Source organism: Malus sylvestris, chromosome 11 (genome assembly GCF_916048215.2).
Source record: "Malus sylvestris chromosome 11, drMalSylv7.2, whole genome shotgun sequence".
NCBI classification, from domain to species: Eukaryota; Viridiplantae; Streptophyta; class Magnoliopsida; order Rosales; family Rosaceae; genus Malus; species Malus sylvestris.
The window spans coordinates 2,576,081-2,590,919 of record NC_062270.1 but is presented as its reverse complement, the minus strand read 5'-3'; the positions used below and the strand labels follow the sequence as shown (position 1 = coordinate 2,590,919).

The 14,839-nt window shown below is 37.6% G+C and overlaps 3 protein-coding genes across 26 annotated transcripts in view; 2 read left to right on the top strand and 1 right to left on the bottom strand.

The window, feature by feature from the left end:
- Nucleotides 1-624, bottom strand: part of LOC126591052 (uncharacterized) — a 39,442-nt gene extending 38,818 nt beyond the window's left edge. For 23 of the 24 annotated variants that reach the window (XR_007612232.1, XR_007612228.1, XR_007612229.1 and 20 more), the window contains exon 1: nt 316-624. Coding sequence is in view for 17 of the 24 variants with exons in the window: in XM_050256598.1 (XP_050112555.1) it covers nt 316-475 (160 nt within the window). In the remaining 7 variants the exon portion in view is untranslated. The remainder of the gene's footprint in view (nt 1-315) is intronic. The other variant, XM_050256587.1, reaches the window with a different exon arrangement.
- Nucleotides 625-699: 75 nt separating this feature from the next.
- Nucleotides 700-6,641, top strand: LOC126591058 (outer envelope protein 80, chloroplastic-like). The gene is made up of 16 exons (XM_050256617.1): nt 700-1,447; nt 1,891-1,984; nt 2,140-2,222; nt 2,402-2,499; nt 2,613-2,682; nt 2,763-2,853; nt 3,422-3,503; nt 3,600-3,635; nt 4,575-4,728; nt 4,829-4,966; nt 5,140-5,210; nt 5,365-5,443; nt 5,541-5,656; nt 5,816-5,963; nt 6,139-6,208; nt 6,380-6,641. The coding sequence occupies exons 1-16, from the start codon at nt 845-847 to the stop codon at nt 6,532-6,534; spliced, it is 2,088 nt and encodes a 695-aa protein (XP_050112574.1). The 5' UTR covers nt 700-844; the 3' UTR covers nt 6,535-6,641.
- A 3,628-nt stretch (nt 6,642-10,269) lies between these two features.
- LOC126591059 (zinc finger protein WIP2-like) lies at nt 10,270-13,355 on the top strand. Its single transcript, XM_050256618.1, has 2 exons — nt 10,270-11,154; nt 12,672-13,355. Exons 1-2 carry the CDS (start codon nt 10,519-10,521, stop codon nt 13,104-13,106), a joined length of 1,071 nt encoding a protein of 356 aa, XP_050112575.1. The 5' UTR covers nt 10,270-10,518; the 3' UTR covers nt 13,107-13,355.
- Nucleotides 13,356-14,839: the final 1,484 nt, after the last annotated feature.

The window sequence follows — 14,839 nt, the reverse complement described above, 5'->3', positions numbered from 1 at the left end:
ACCTAAACAAAATAGCAAATTTGAAATCGAAAGCAGCAGAGTTCAATATTTTTGTCCAAACAATGTGGAAAACCTAGGTTTCGTTTCTTCATCATCTAAGAATGCAATTCCCCCTAAAACCAAAACAAAATAGAAAAATTCGCAGTCGAAAGCAGCAACATTCAACATTTTTATCCAAACAATGTGGAAAACCTAGGGCTTCACAGAAATGATAAAAAAAGGAAAATACACTCTCAGGGACTGTTTGGTTGAAATTAATACAAAAAAACACATGGCGGGGTTGAACTGACGGAGATTAAGGTCGGAAAGTAGTACCATTGTTGGGGTCGGTGGAGGAGCAAAGCCAGGGAGGAGGGGCGATTCCGTCTATTAGGCATTTGGAGGCGAGGTGTTGCTCGAAGAGTAAAGTCTGCTGCTTTGCTTGGTTAACAATCCATTTCTTCCGCTCGAAGATCTGCACCAACAGCTTCTCCATCGTCGCCGATTTCAAACTTCGACCATGGATTCAGATTCACCGAGTTGCAGAAAGAGCTACAGAGAGAGGAGAGAGAGAGAGAGAGAGAGAGAGAGAGAGGGAGATGGGTGTTTTTAGCGCGGCTTGGTTTTCAAATTTTCTAAAACAAGTGAAGTGGTCCACCAAGCCCAATAACAAGTACCCAAAACCCAAGCCCACGACCCGCCTCCGAACCCACTCCCGGATGCTCCGTCTTCTTCCCCAAACCCCAACTCTCTCTCTCTGTTCGACTGTCAACCAAAACCCTAAAGCCCTCCTATTCCCGGACAAGGCTTCTCTATCTCTGCAACCAAACACCACTCTCCGGTCTCATTTCTCTGTCCACATCCAATGCAGCCGAACGACGGCGTTCGGTTCACTTCGTCTCCCTCCGCCAAAGTCCCACGCCCTCCCGAACATCGACACGTGGACCTTCCGTTTCTGTTGGCCAGAACCAGAAACTCGTTTGCCCAACTCATCGACTCGCTCAGGACTCGTTCACCTTTCCCGAAGCTCCGTCCTTTGCCTATTCTCTGCTCGGCGTCGCTGTCGCTGAGTCGGTCCCCCAAATCGGCGGAGTCCGAGTCGCGGAACCGGAATGCGGACCGGAGCCAGTTCGTCGGGAAGTCGCCGCTTTTATGCTCGGTGTCGCTGTCTCTGGCTCGACCGGACGACACGACTCAGTCGCAGCAGAAGGGACACTCTTCGAGTCGGCACGATGAGGAGAGGGTTCTGATAAGCGAGGTGCTGGTGAGGAACAAGGACGGGGAGGAGCTGGAGAGGAAGGACCTTGAAATGGAGGCGTTGGCTGCTCTCAAGGCGTGCCGAGCGAACTCGGCGCTTACTGTGCGGGAGGTCCAGGAGGACGTGCATAGGATCATCGATAGCGGCTATTTCTGCTCCTGCATGCCTGTCGCTGTCGATACAAGGGACGGCATCAGATTGATCTTTCAGGTATCCACATTGTATCTGCATTGTTGTGGAATTGAATTTAGTTATCTGTTTTTCGTTTTTTATTCTAGTGAAGAACTTTGACAAGCATTAGTCTTTATTAATCGCATTCGTTTTGCATTCACTTTTTTCGTCAAATTTATGTTCTTTTAGCTGTGTTTATGATCTTATGCTAATTATCAAGCCGACCGTGCATTGTTGTATTATGGTTTGGGGTTGAATCTGAATGTCCCGTGATCATTTCAAATTTTTCTTAGAATCCGCGTCTTTAAACTAAACGAGTGATTTGGCTCCAAGAAAGAAAATTGAAAATAGAGAGTTAGCATTCATTGATTTGTGTAATTGTTTCGTAGGTGATAAAAACTCGGGTCATAATAATGTATCGAAACATGTTTCCTATGGGACGTAAGTATGACTGATAGTATATATTCTTTGACTGGAGCTAGGTAAAACCAAACCAGGAATTCCAAGGGCTAGTATGTGAAGGAGCAAATGTTCTTCCAGCAAAGTTTCTGAAGGATGCCTTCTGTGATGGATATGGTTGGTTTTTCTTCATTGCTCTTACATGGTTACGGGTGTGTGTGTGTTTGTGCATGCATATGTTACTGAAAGATCATTTGCACCTCTCTGGTGGTGCCACTTTCATGACATGGGAGGCCTATATTGATTTTCGATTTTGGTGTCAAGTTGTGCAGGAAAAGTTATTAATCTTAAGCGTTTGAATGAAGTAATAACTTCCATCAATGATTGGTACATGGATCGGGGACTTTTTGCTATGGTTGGTTACTCTATCAGTTTTCCAATTATTTTCTTTATAATTTCAAAATGTATAAAGTTGGAATTATTTTTTCTAGTGCTTTAGAGTGTAGATTTGGTTAAGTTAGGATTCTACTTTCCCTTGTTTGCGGTCAAGATTTTTCTTAATAGTATACAATTGTTTTCTTGATTACATTATAGGTTTCAGCAGTTGAGGTTCTCTCAGGTGGTATTCTTAAGTTACAAGTATCAGAAACTGAGGTCAATAATATCTCCATACGATTCCTTGACAGGAAAACGTAAGCTCCTGCCTTAACTAAGTTTTCATTTACACATAAACTTGAAACTAGAGTTTTCATGGAAAGGTGGCAACTACTGCATTTCTTCACTAATTCTTCTTTTCTCTTCTTAGGGGTGAACCAACCATAGGGAAGACAAAGCCCGAAACAATACTTCGCCAACTTACTACCAAGAAGGGCCAGGTACTGTTGCATACACAAAGCAATAATTTTTAGTTGATATTCGGGAACAGTGTGCTTACATGTCAGGATTTCCTATGTAGGTCTACAGTATGCTACAGGGGAAAAGAGATGTGGAGACCGTATTGACTATGGGACTTATGGAAGATGTTAGCATCATACCCCAACCAGCAGGTGGAAAAGAAAATTTCAGTTTTATTATTTTAGGCAAATAATTTTGTTTGAAATTATATTTCAGAATGTTAGGTTATGTTCAATTTTCATAATAGTCAGTCCCTAAGAATGTTGCTTATGCAGAAACTTATGGAATCAAATATTAACAAATAGAAACATTATCTGGTGCATAATATTATAAAATTTTCTGGTGTTGCAAATTCTGTGAAGCAGACTTGTATACACTGTGATGGAGTACTCTATAGTCTTAGATAGGGGTTAATGTTCAACAAACCTATTAGTTGAACAAGTGGAACTTTTCTGTTAGTGAGGGGTAACAGCCTACTGTGATTGTCCTCATTTCGGTAGGATTCTGGTAGCCCTGAATCCTAATAGTCACATCAATATGGTCATCCGTGGTAGACTGCTGTCTCTGATTGTTCAACCCTTTGTAGGACTAATGATGTCCGACATTGGCATTTATACTTATGGCCCCATCTGTATCTGTAGAAATGATGCTAATTATTTATACATGTTTGTGTGATGATATTGATTGTAATTGAATGCTTTAAATAATGAAAATTTGTAGATGCTGGTAAGGTTGATATCACAATGAATGTTGTTGAGCGACCAAGTGGAGGGTTTTCTGCTGGTGGTGGTATATCAAGTGGGTAAGTCAAGTTAGTGGAAAATACAAATTGAAATCTTTGAGTTTATGTTTCAGATATTGTGGTACAAAAATCTTAACTTCTATTCTTTAATTTCAGAATTACAAGCGGCCCTCTATCAGGACTCATTGGAAGGTAATCTTACTGCACATGTAGTTTTCCAGTTTTAGATGCTTCCCTCTATTCCTTTCTCCAGTTTACATGCTTCATTCTTTTTCTGTTCCCCAGTTTGCATGCTTTCTTCTTTTTCAGTTCCCCAGTTTACATGCTTAATATTGTCGACATAGTCGGATGAGTTATTCATGATGTTATGTGTGTGCATTAAGTATATTCATGTAATGGAACTTGTCTACATCTAAGGCGCAAATTATGTGTTTGGCAAATTAAATGTGGGTGGATTAGGTTCTGATTTGACTTTAATCAGAAATTGATAATTATCTAGTTTTGTGCCTTTATGGATTGGAACGAAGCATGTGAAGCTTTCGGACCATTTGCATCAGTATGAAATCTTTTGTTGACAGACTTAACATAGGGAAGAGCCTGGCTTTCTGAAACTTAAAATGGTAAAGATGTAGGTGAACAAAAATTTTAGACTGATACTCGAAGGGAGTACCTGTACAAGATTATGTAGCATCAGAGCTTACTAAAACTGGTTACGGTAATTAACCCTTGCGAGTTGATGGTAATACAGCTGTGTGAGTATTTAACAATTTGCATTGTAACATTTAAATACTTAGATTGTCAGGGTACTAACAATCCTAACTGTTTAACGATGGTGGTGCTGCTTTTTTAACGTATAGGTCTCCTTATATGCATTTATATTCTTTGCTTTTGCAAAAATATTTATTTAATTATCTGATATCTAATTATTTTAGTTCTTTTGAAAAAGGAAATGGTAATCTATTACTATCAATGTTATGATTGTCATATATTTCTGCATGGACCTAAAGACATACATGTGTCACTGCACAAGTAGTGTTTGCTTTGCCCAAGTCAGCTAGTGTTCCACTCGATTTTTGAAATTTTAAGACTTCATCATTACAGTTTCCCTTAAGTTTTTTGTTTGTCTTGCAGCTTTGCATATTCTCATAGGAATCTCTTCGGAAGAAACCAAAAGCTAAATGTTTCTTTAGAGAGGGGCCAGATAGACTCAATTTTTCGCATAAACTACTCAGATCCATGGATTGCGGGAGATGATAAGCGGACATCCAGGACCATAATGCTTCAGGTAGTTTAATGTTATATTGTACCAAGTATTATCATATGGTCCTTCTAACTACTTCAAAATTCTCGATGCTTAGACCCTTGACTGATTCTTCTTCTGCTAGAATTCCAGAACCCCTGGAACACTCATCCATAACCAACTAGATGGTAGTAAGTTGACCATTGCTCGCATCACGGCGGGTATTGAGTACAGCCAACCAATAAGACCAAAGTTGAGTGGAACAGCTGGGCTTATCTTTCAGGTACTTGTGGTTTTATCATCGCCCCTGTGGTTAGGCTTTCTGTGTTTGCTTGGATACCTTTTAAATTTTTAATACTCTGTGGTTGTCACTTGTAGGGTTCCTTATAAGATTATGTTGACGTGCTTGTGTTTTATTTATACTTACAACTGCCATATTCTGGACTATTGTTCCAGCATGCTGGTGCTCATGATGAGAAAGGAAATCCTATTATCAAGGATTTCTACGGCAGTCCTCTAACTGCAAGGTACGTGAGTCTCAAATCAGATAATACCAAACCAATTCAGTTCGGTTTCTTTTCTCGGTACAAATTTAGTTTGGTTGCCATATCTTAGTATAAATTTTTCTGTGATCCGTACTTCTAATCTTCTAGCTCTTTGTTTACCATTTCTCTGTTGTAGTGGCAATACCCATGATGATATGCTACTTGCTAAACTTGAGAGTGTCTACACGGGTTCTGGTGACCATGGGTCGTCAATGGTTAGTCAACCTGAGTGTGTTCACAATTGTAACCCGCACCATTCCTTTTTCTGATCATCCACTGTATTTTGATACTCATTTTTGGGTCCTCTTGCAGTGTGTATTCAACACGGAACAAGGACTTCCTGTTTTGCCTGAATGGTTGTATTTCAACAGAATAAATGCTCGTGCGAGGAAAGACGTTGAACTTGGCCCTACTCGTGTTCTTGCAAGGTATGACCAATCTGTATTTGTAGACAGTCGGAGCAATCTACTCACAAAACATATCTTTCCCCCAATCCTCCCCCACCTCGCTATTGTAATTGTAGCTTTGAAGTCAAGCTAATGATACTCTCATTTGGTTTTTGACTTTGATATGCTTTGCTCTGCTAGTTTGTCTGGTGGCCATGTGGTTGGTAACTTCCCACCGCATGAAGCATTTGCGATCGGTGGAACAAATAGTGTAAGAGGTTACGAAGAAGGTGCTGTGGGCTCTGGTAGATCTTATGCAGTTGGCTCTGGAGAAATTTCTTTTCCAATGGTATGTAGTGTAAACGGCCTTAGTAAATGAAGTTCCCCGTTATCTCTAGCATGCACTCACAACATCTAATACTCTATGCAACTGCCTCCCCCCCCAATTATTCATGTAAATTTGTACACTTTGAAGAGAGAATTGATTCCTTGATCCGTCATCATGTCCTGGTCTGTTTTCACAGATAGGGCCGGTTGGAGGAGTCATTTTTGCTGACTATGGCACCGATCTTGGGTCAGGCCCCACCGTGCCTGGTATGTCGCTCTTTAGTTTAAATTACTGTTCACAATTGGATCCTTGGAACGATCACTTATGCATACATGTTCAGACTGTTGTCCGCATCTGAATCACCTTTGATTATCAGCTTTGCCATCTGCTCCTCACAGGCAATGTTCTTAGAGGTTGTTATATTCTGTTTTGATCAGGTGATCCCGCAGGGGCTCGGCTTAAGCCTGGAAGTGGGTACGGATATGGAATTGGCATCAGACTGGACTCACCGTTGGGGCCTCTTCGCCTTGAATACGCATTCAACGATAAGCATAGAAAGAGATTTCACTTTGGCATCGGACATCGGAATTAGACCTGTAAATGAGTCTGGTTTATTGAGTTTGGGTCGGGTTCAACCCGACCCATTAACACCTATTAACAATTTTTTTTTTTTACATAAAGTTTATTTTTTGTTATTAAGATTTTACTAAAATTACTAAAATATCCTCAACTAACGGGTCTAACGGGTTGATCCAAAATAATCCGTTATTTAACAGGTTCACCCGTTAGCGACCCAATCCGTTAAGCATCCATCCAAATACAAATATTAACGGGTTTGGTCGGATCGGGTTAACGGATTGGGTCCAAAATGCGAGGCGTAATCGGAACTAGGGCATTTTGTTATCTTTTACGTGCTGCTTTTCTTCGCCTGGTGTTTCAGTTTTCATCTTATTATTTTCGTGTTTGCCTAACACTTTACCTCACCAAGCAACTAAGCCAGGCCACCAAACGGGCCTATTGGGATTTAGATACTTGGGTTGACCCCAGCCCAATTCGAAATAAGAAAGTTCAAAACTAGATTTCCCCATCTCAATTTGCATTTTTCATGGTGTGTTTACTTTGCTAAACCGTAGTTAATATCGAAACAAAGAGTTTGATTTTGATTACGGAGTGTTTATGTATTTTCATAGGAAATAAGGAATTCGACACCTATTTTGGAGGAATTACTGTTTGGGAGATGATATCTTGATTAACAACAAAATTTTATCCTACTAAGTGAGGTCGGCTGTATGAATCTTAGAATGTTGTTGTGCTCAGTTTCGTGTGAAGTCTTCCGTTAGCTCTAGTACTCCATGTCTTTTCTTAGAGTTTCTTTCCAAGTCTTCCTAGGTCATCTTTTCTACCTCTTTTTGTCTTGAGTCTTTGTCTCATAATTGCATCTTATAACTATATTATTTGTAGGTCTTCAGTTCACATATCCAACAATCTTAATTGATTTTTTCCTCATCTAATCTTCAATTGTGGCTACTCCTTTTACCTCTAATAACCTCATTCTTAATTATGTCCACGAAGCATTCTTAGGGAGATGATATCTTGATTCTCATAAATACAAAATAAATGATACTTAGTGATAAAGAAAAATGAATTACTGGGATTGAAAATAAAAAATTTATCAATTGTGAGAATTGAATTTAATGGCTAAAACACATATCACTGAGTGTTACTTAACATTGAAGCCACACCCACAATTTGGAAAGAAAGGAATGGGACTTTGGAGCTAGAAAATAAGATATAATGGCATGAAAACAATCATCCATACTGTCCCCTCCTAACCCTTGTTATTGCTCGCAGATGACAGATATCAATTATTTGCTTGTAAGTAGTGATGCTAATGATAGTCACTTTCGTGAACGTGGGTGGCTATCAATCTAAATGCAAGTGAATCTGGCGATGAATTAATTGTGCACGAGAGTGACTATCGGTTACTAATACAAGTGAATTTGATAATGCACCAATGACTGACAATCACATATGCGCATGTTCTTATTAGGTAGCCCACCTTATACATGTCCTTCCTTCTATATTATTGAAGGTCCCACCATCGAGATGTGACTTTGAATGCCATTCATTCATCCACCCTCTCCACTTGTACTCGAAATGCATATGGGAACTAGTAAGTATCTAGGTACCAAATTGGAGTATGATGTGGGTGGCCATACTGCTCTGAAATTGCAGCAAATTTGTTTCCCTCTATTTATGTTCCTTCTTCTAACAGTTGCCATACAAAACGTGACATAGAGATCATCTATAAGCATAAGAAAAACATTGAACACCTTAATGAACAATCTACCCATGTAACTCATGAAATGTGGGTCGAGGGAATCACCTCGCCTAATAGGTTCAGTCGAACAAAATCTTACTTACAATCAGCACATGATAAGTGGTATAGATACAAGATGATATATTATTGGTGACACAACAATTCTTTCTAGTCGAATTGAAGCTAATTATCAAATCATTCCATTTCATGTTTACTACATCGATAAAACGTAAATAAAGGTAACACTTGCATAATCTATTATATATCCGCGATGAAATCCAAAATTTCTGCAAATTAACAAGTTTGCTTCAATCTAATATCGATCATAAGCCATCTCCATCTTTAATTGGATGGCCACAAGTCTTGTTCTTCTGTTTTTGCCATCAATTAGCTTGTCACGACTAGTACTATTTATGATATATTTTTTTAGGAGAAAAAAAAAGGAACTAACTATTTTTCTAGTTGATACGAGAATTTAGTATGCTTTGATGTATTATATACCGAGATCTTAGTGATTAAATTCTTGGTTAAGAATTCAATCACTAAAATATAATGACTAGAGTTTGCGCCAATCTAATATCTATCATAAGCCATCTCCATGTTTAATCTGGATGGCCACAAGTCTTGTTCTTCTGTTTTTGCAACAGTACTCTGTATAGTATTTGTTTGGGGAAGCAAAAGGAGCTAACTATTCTTCTGGTTCAATTTTTAAATTTAAGGACTAAAACTTCTCGATGTAAAATACACTAGAGCATGCTAGAATTTTTGCTTTCTTGTTATACTAATTAATTAATCAATTGACTCACGACAAGATATTTTGACAAATGCCAATACCAGTGTCGGCTCAATACGTAGACAATGTTTAATTTACCCATACTATGTATAAATGAGAGAGAGAGAGAGAGAGAGAGATAGAGAGAGGGAGAGGGGGGGGGAACAGTAACGTTGTTGTAGTGTTGTTATGCATGTAAAAGCATGAAACAAGCAAACAGAGATGAGATGAGGACAATCTCTCTATCTCTCTCTGCTCGTTGGAAGTCAAGTTAGCCGACCATGGCCCGCCCATCAAAGCAAATGCTGGGTTTGGATCCAAACCATTTGTTTCCCAAAACCACAGAAAATTATAACCAAAATAATATCATTGTATATATTCTTATAAATTATTAAAAATGATATAGTAGCTTCTGTGCATGCAAATTGCAATGGATGGTTGTACAATGTACAATCTCTCTCTCTCTCTCTCTCTCTCTCTCTCTCTCTCTCTCACACATGAATGAGGAGCAGGAGGAATGGGATTATGGGGGACAACCTCCACAACCCTAATTACCAACTTTGTCTTTTGCCTTATTTTTCCTTTCTTTTCTTATCCTTCATCACAGTGAGTATCTTGGGTTGTTGAGATGTAATTTTCTTCTTTTTGCACATATAGCTGGTAGTATTTACACATAATTGTATGAAAAATGCTAAGGAGATAATTTTTTTAGATCATATTTTATAAACTACATAATATTTGATGATTAGACTCAACACAAAAATCCCATAACAGACTTTTTTTTTAATGATTTAAAGAAGAAATACAACCATCAATGACCACATCATGTGGTCTAGAAATATAGTCTAAATAGATAATCTCTCTAGCATTACCCCGTTTGTATACTGTTCAATAAATGACTTGTCCTTTCAAGTCCCAAGATTATCTCTCTCTCTTCTTTAGCATATTTTGTCACTGTTTAGTCACACCTCACAAGTGATTTCTTGTCTCTCCTTTTTACTCAGTTGGGTTGCTTTATCAACCTTGATTTTTGACATATCTTTTAACCCTACGTACTCGAGAGCAAACTTAGCACTCAAATTTTCCGGTCAATTATAAAAGTTTGATTCGTTTACTATTGGTGTCATATTCAATTTTTAGCCTCATTAACATTGCGGTTTTCTGTGTTAATAATACTAATCCATATAGATAAAAATTTACATATATTTACACAAAATACTACAATATCAATAACATAAAAGTTTTTCTCCTCCACCCTCACACTGCACTTCTCCTTTTTGAGTTGGTGATTTTGTTCAATAGGTCTCCACTCTCCACCTTATCATTACCTTTTGGTCCTCTCTCTCTCTCTCTCTCTCTCTCTCTCTCTCTCTCTCTCTCTCTCTCTCTCTTCTGTGCGTATACTGTATACTATATTAACCCAATCCCAGCAAAACCAATCCATTCTCTCTAAAGCTAGCTCCCCCCAAACCTCTCACCATATCATGACAGATCCCTACCCTAATTACTTCAATAATGGTTGGTTTAGTATCAACCCTCACCACCACTTCTCTTCCACCTCCACACCTTCCTCTATTAATCCATATAATTATCACCCTCCTAATTATGGAGATTACTACAATTTCTGCTCATCAAACAACTTGATCAACAATATTAACAATACCCTTTTCACTAATCACCACCACCAATGTTCATCACCTCCCTCTCCTCCTCTACGAGAAGCCCTTCCCCTCCTCAGCCAAAGCCCTTCAAGAAGTCACCACCATGAAGACATGCAAGAATCAGCTGCTGATGATGATCATCAGAACTTCTTGATCTCTTCTAGGTCTGATGATATTGTTGATCATGAAGAAGAAGATGATGAAAATGTTACTGTGGCTTTACATTTAGGGCTTCCAAGCAGAGCCCTATCTTCAGCTGATTTAATCTCCAGGCTTCCTTCCCCAGAAATCTCATCAGATAAAGAAGCAGATGTTACTGTTGCTTCAGCCGGGTATGCACCAAACAGGCTCAACAAAGGACAGTACTGGATCCCTACTCCTGCTCAAATTTTAATTGGTCCAACCCAGTTCTCATGCCCTCTTTGCTTCAAGACCTTCAACAGATACAACAACATGCAGGTACAACAATCTCTCCAGATCTCTCTCTCTCTCTCTCTCTCTCTCTCTCTCTCTATATATATATATATATATATGTATATAATTAGCCTTCATATATGTCTGAATTGTATGTGGTTTGTTCCATGATTTCTCAAGCTAGAGGGAAAGAAAAAAGTAGTTTGAAAATTTAAATAAAATAAAATTAATAAGAAAGTGTTTACTTTTTGTTTTCCTTCCTCCTCCATCTCTCCCATCACTTTCTGCATCTGATCATTTTTCTTTTGATTTTTTCTGAGAAAGAAGAAACCCATTCCTATCTATCTTTGATTTTTGTACACTTCTTTTTTAGCTTGATTTTAGTCTTTAACTTTTATTATATGGGTCCTAGGGTTTCCCTTTTTTTCTCTTCTTGTAACTTTAAATCATTTTACTTTGTTTTGTTTTGTGTGTCCAGTTTTGCACTTTGTATAAACAGCAATCTTTTTGCATGATTTGTGGGTTTCTGGGATTTAAAAGAAATAAGAATAAATTAATCTACCTGGTCCAAAAACTGAGTCTGAGGATATTATTATGATCAGCTATCTGCAACCGCCCTTTATGTGATTGAACTACACAGAAGCAATTGTGCTTTTTGCACCTTGAAGTTTGTGTCTCACACATTGGCAGGTGTGTCAAACCGAAGATATCCCTTGTTCTTCCTGCTTTCAGACGATCTTCCTCAGTGCCCGAGGAACAAACAACATCTTAGTATCACAAAACTCTGTATTTTTTTTTTTTTGTTCAATTACTATTAAATTCTTTGTTTATGAATACACAAAGATTTGTGCTCTTTGTGTCTTTGACCTACCTATTTGAATCTCCATATGGCCTGTTTTTTTCTTCTGTTTTAGATCATATATATATATATATATATATATATATATGCAATTATACATGCAAGCAAGCACATAACATGAGCTAGAATACTAGATCAATTTGGAAAAAAAATAAACCCAAAAATGAAAAATAAATTCAAACTCCAATTTCTATGACATTATATTTGCTTTATCTTTTCATTTTCAAACACCATGACCCATGTATGATGTATGTTTGTCTTATAAAAGCATAAATTACAAGTGATATTCAAAGAAGTCTTAAAAGAATCAACATTTTAAAGACACCCGAATCTTATGCAAAACAAATCCAACTTTTATGCAACCAAAGCTACTTCCTTCAAATTTTCTTCCTGGTCAGGTGGAAGTGGCCTTTTTTAAGTTGTCCCTCAAGGCAAAAGTTGTATGATATGAATTAACTTTATACATAGATGTTAAAGTTCTCTTCTAAGTGTGTGACAACCAATAATAATGAGAAATGCTCGATCTAATCAACCAGTATTATTTGTTCGAAGTGAATGAAATACCACGATTGCTTTGGAAAAAAAAAATGAATTAGTTGGCTTCTTAAGTAATCTCTCAATCACTTTGAACCGTAATAGCAGTAGATTAGAAGTATTTTTCGACAGTACTATTGCTATAAAGCTGATTAAATTGTTTATGTAGATGCATATGTGGGGGCATGGATCTCAATACAGAAAAGGGCCAGAATCTCTAAGGGGAACACAACCAACAGCCATGCTTAGACTGCCTTGCTATTGCTGTGCCCCAGGCTGCAGAAACAATATTGACCATCCAAGGGCAAAGCCTCTCAAAGACTTCAGAACCCTACAAACCCACTACAAGAGAAAACATGGGATCAAACCCTTCATGTGTAGAAAATGTGGCAAGGCTTTTGCAGTGAGAGGTGATTGGAGAACTCATGAAAAAAATTGTGGGAAGCTTTGGTATTGCACTTGTGGGTCTGATTTCAAGCACAAGAGGTCCCTCAAAGATCATATCAAGGCATTTGGACAAGGTCATGCAGCTTATGGAATTGACTGTTTTGAAGAGGAAGATGATGCAGCTTCTGAAATTGAGGAAAACGACTCCTTCCATTAGTGAGTTTTTTTCTTTGGAAAACCTTGACAGTACAAGGGGGAGTTTGTGTGCTTGGTTTAAACGTTTTTTTTTTTTTTTTTTTTGGTGAATTACAAGTCGTAAAACTCTAAAAATTGCATCTGGAAGCTAAGCTATGTATTTTTTTCCTTTTCTTAGTACTATTTCTTTGAGTTTCTTCTTCCTTTTTTTTAAGACTTCCTTAATTAGCAATGGTTCCTAAAACATCAATGATAAACCAAATTCCTGTAATTTCACTCTCCCTTTTCATGCACAATTTCATTTTTATCTATATAGTGCACTATATATATGTGCATATATATATATATATATATATATATATGAATATCCCACTTTTATTTTATCTGAGAAAATGTAGTTATAACTCTTTAGTGGATAGGACTAGCTAGGAGTTGGTAAAACCATTTGAGAAAAGAAAGTGCATAAAAGGTTTAGCAGGCTGAAGTCATAGATATGCAACTCAGAAGATTCCATGTGTATTCCTCAAAGTTTCTCATGGATGTACATTAGTCAATACACTGCATCGGTAGACAGTGAAACAACCATATGCTCTATTTATTGATTACCAAAAAAAAAAAACTCTGCAATTTATTATTAACTGGGAAAAGTAATCAAAATGAGAATGAGTCTTAGCGCAACGAAAAAATTGCTCATTTGTGATCAAAGAATCATGGGTTTGAGTAGTGGAAACAACTCATTTGCAAAGCAAGGATAATGTTGCGTACGATAGACGTTTCTCTTATAACTCCTGCAAAGTGGGGAACCAGATATGAATTAAAAAGTTAATCATACATTCTTCCTTTGGTCGATCTCCTTATAGAAATTTTAGTGGGTGTAATACAAAATAGATTTAAGTATTCTTTAGCTAACTAAACCATTAATACATGATGTAACCCTAAAAAACTATGGATACCTTAATACTAACCCTAAAATGATGAATTCCTAAAGTTCCAGCAATTGAAAGGAGGAGGGATTTGTTATATTTGTTTCTTATCTTACATTCAGATTTTTCTTATTAAAAAATATGTATGTGAAAAAAGTTGGAGAGACGTTACAAACATCAATAACATTCAGAAGATCGAGAAGATCGAAAAGAAGTAAGTTTCTATATATCCATAGGACGATAGATTATTCATGCATCGCGATCATAGTGTGTGCTTAACTCTATGTCCTCTAACTCCTCAATTGCTCCTTCTGTAAAAGTCTAAATTATTTCTTCCAAACTTAATAATTTGAATTATGTCTAACATAAAATGCAACTGTGGAGAGGAGCTGTATTAACTATTGACCTACAAAGACATCACAGTGTAGACTAGAACTAAATTCAGATCAAATTATTAGGCTCATACGGGAGGGAAAGAGAGGAGCAAGAGAGACAGAGAAAGGTAGATGTGCTATTAATTATAAACAGTGTAGTACTAGCTAGCTTCTTATCTTTTGTAGCATTTTTTTATCATAATTATATATACCACAGACTACAGAGGTTGGAAGGGATATAATGGATCTTGTTGGCAGCTTTATGAATTGAGAGAGAGAGAGAGAGAGAGAGAGAGAGAGATGTGTCTGCAGTCAAAGAGCTTGTAGAAAGAGGCTCCTGAAATGTCATTTCACGCTGCAAATATAATCAGAGCATGTACTGTTTGGTGGGTTCAGAGTGTGCCCCAATTTGGTGAGAAGAAATTTCTTGACACGTCCGTACAAATGAAAACACGATA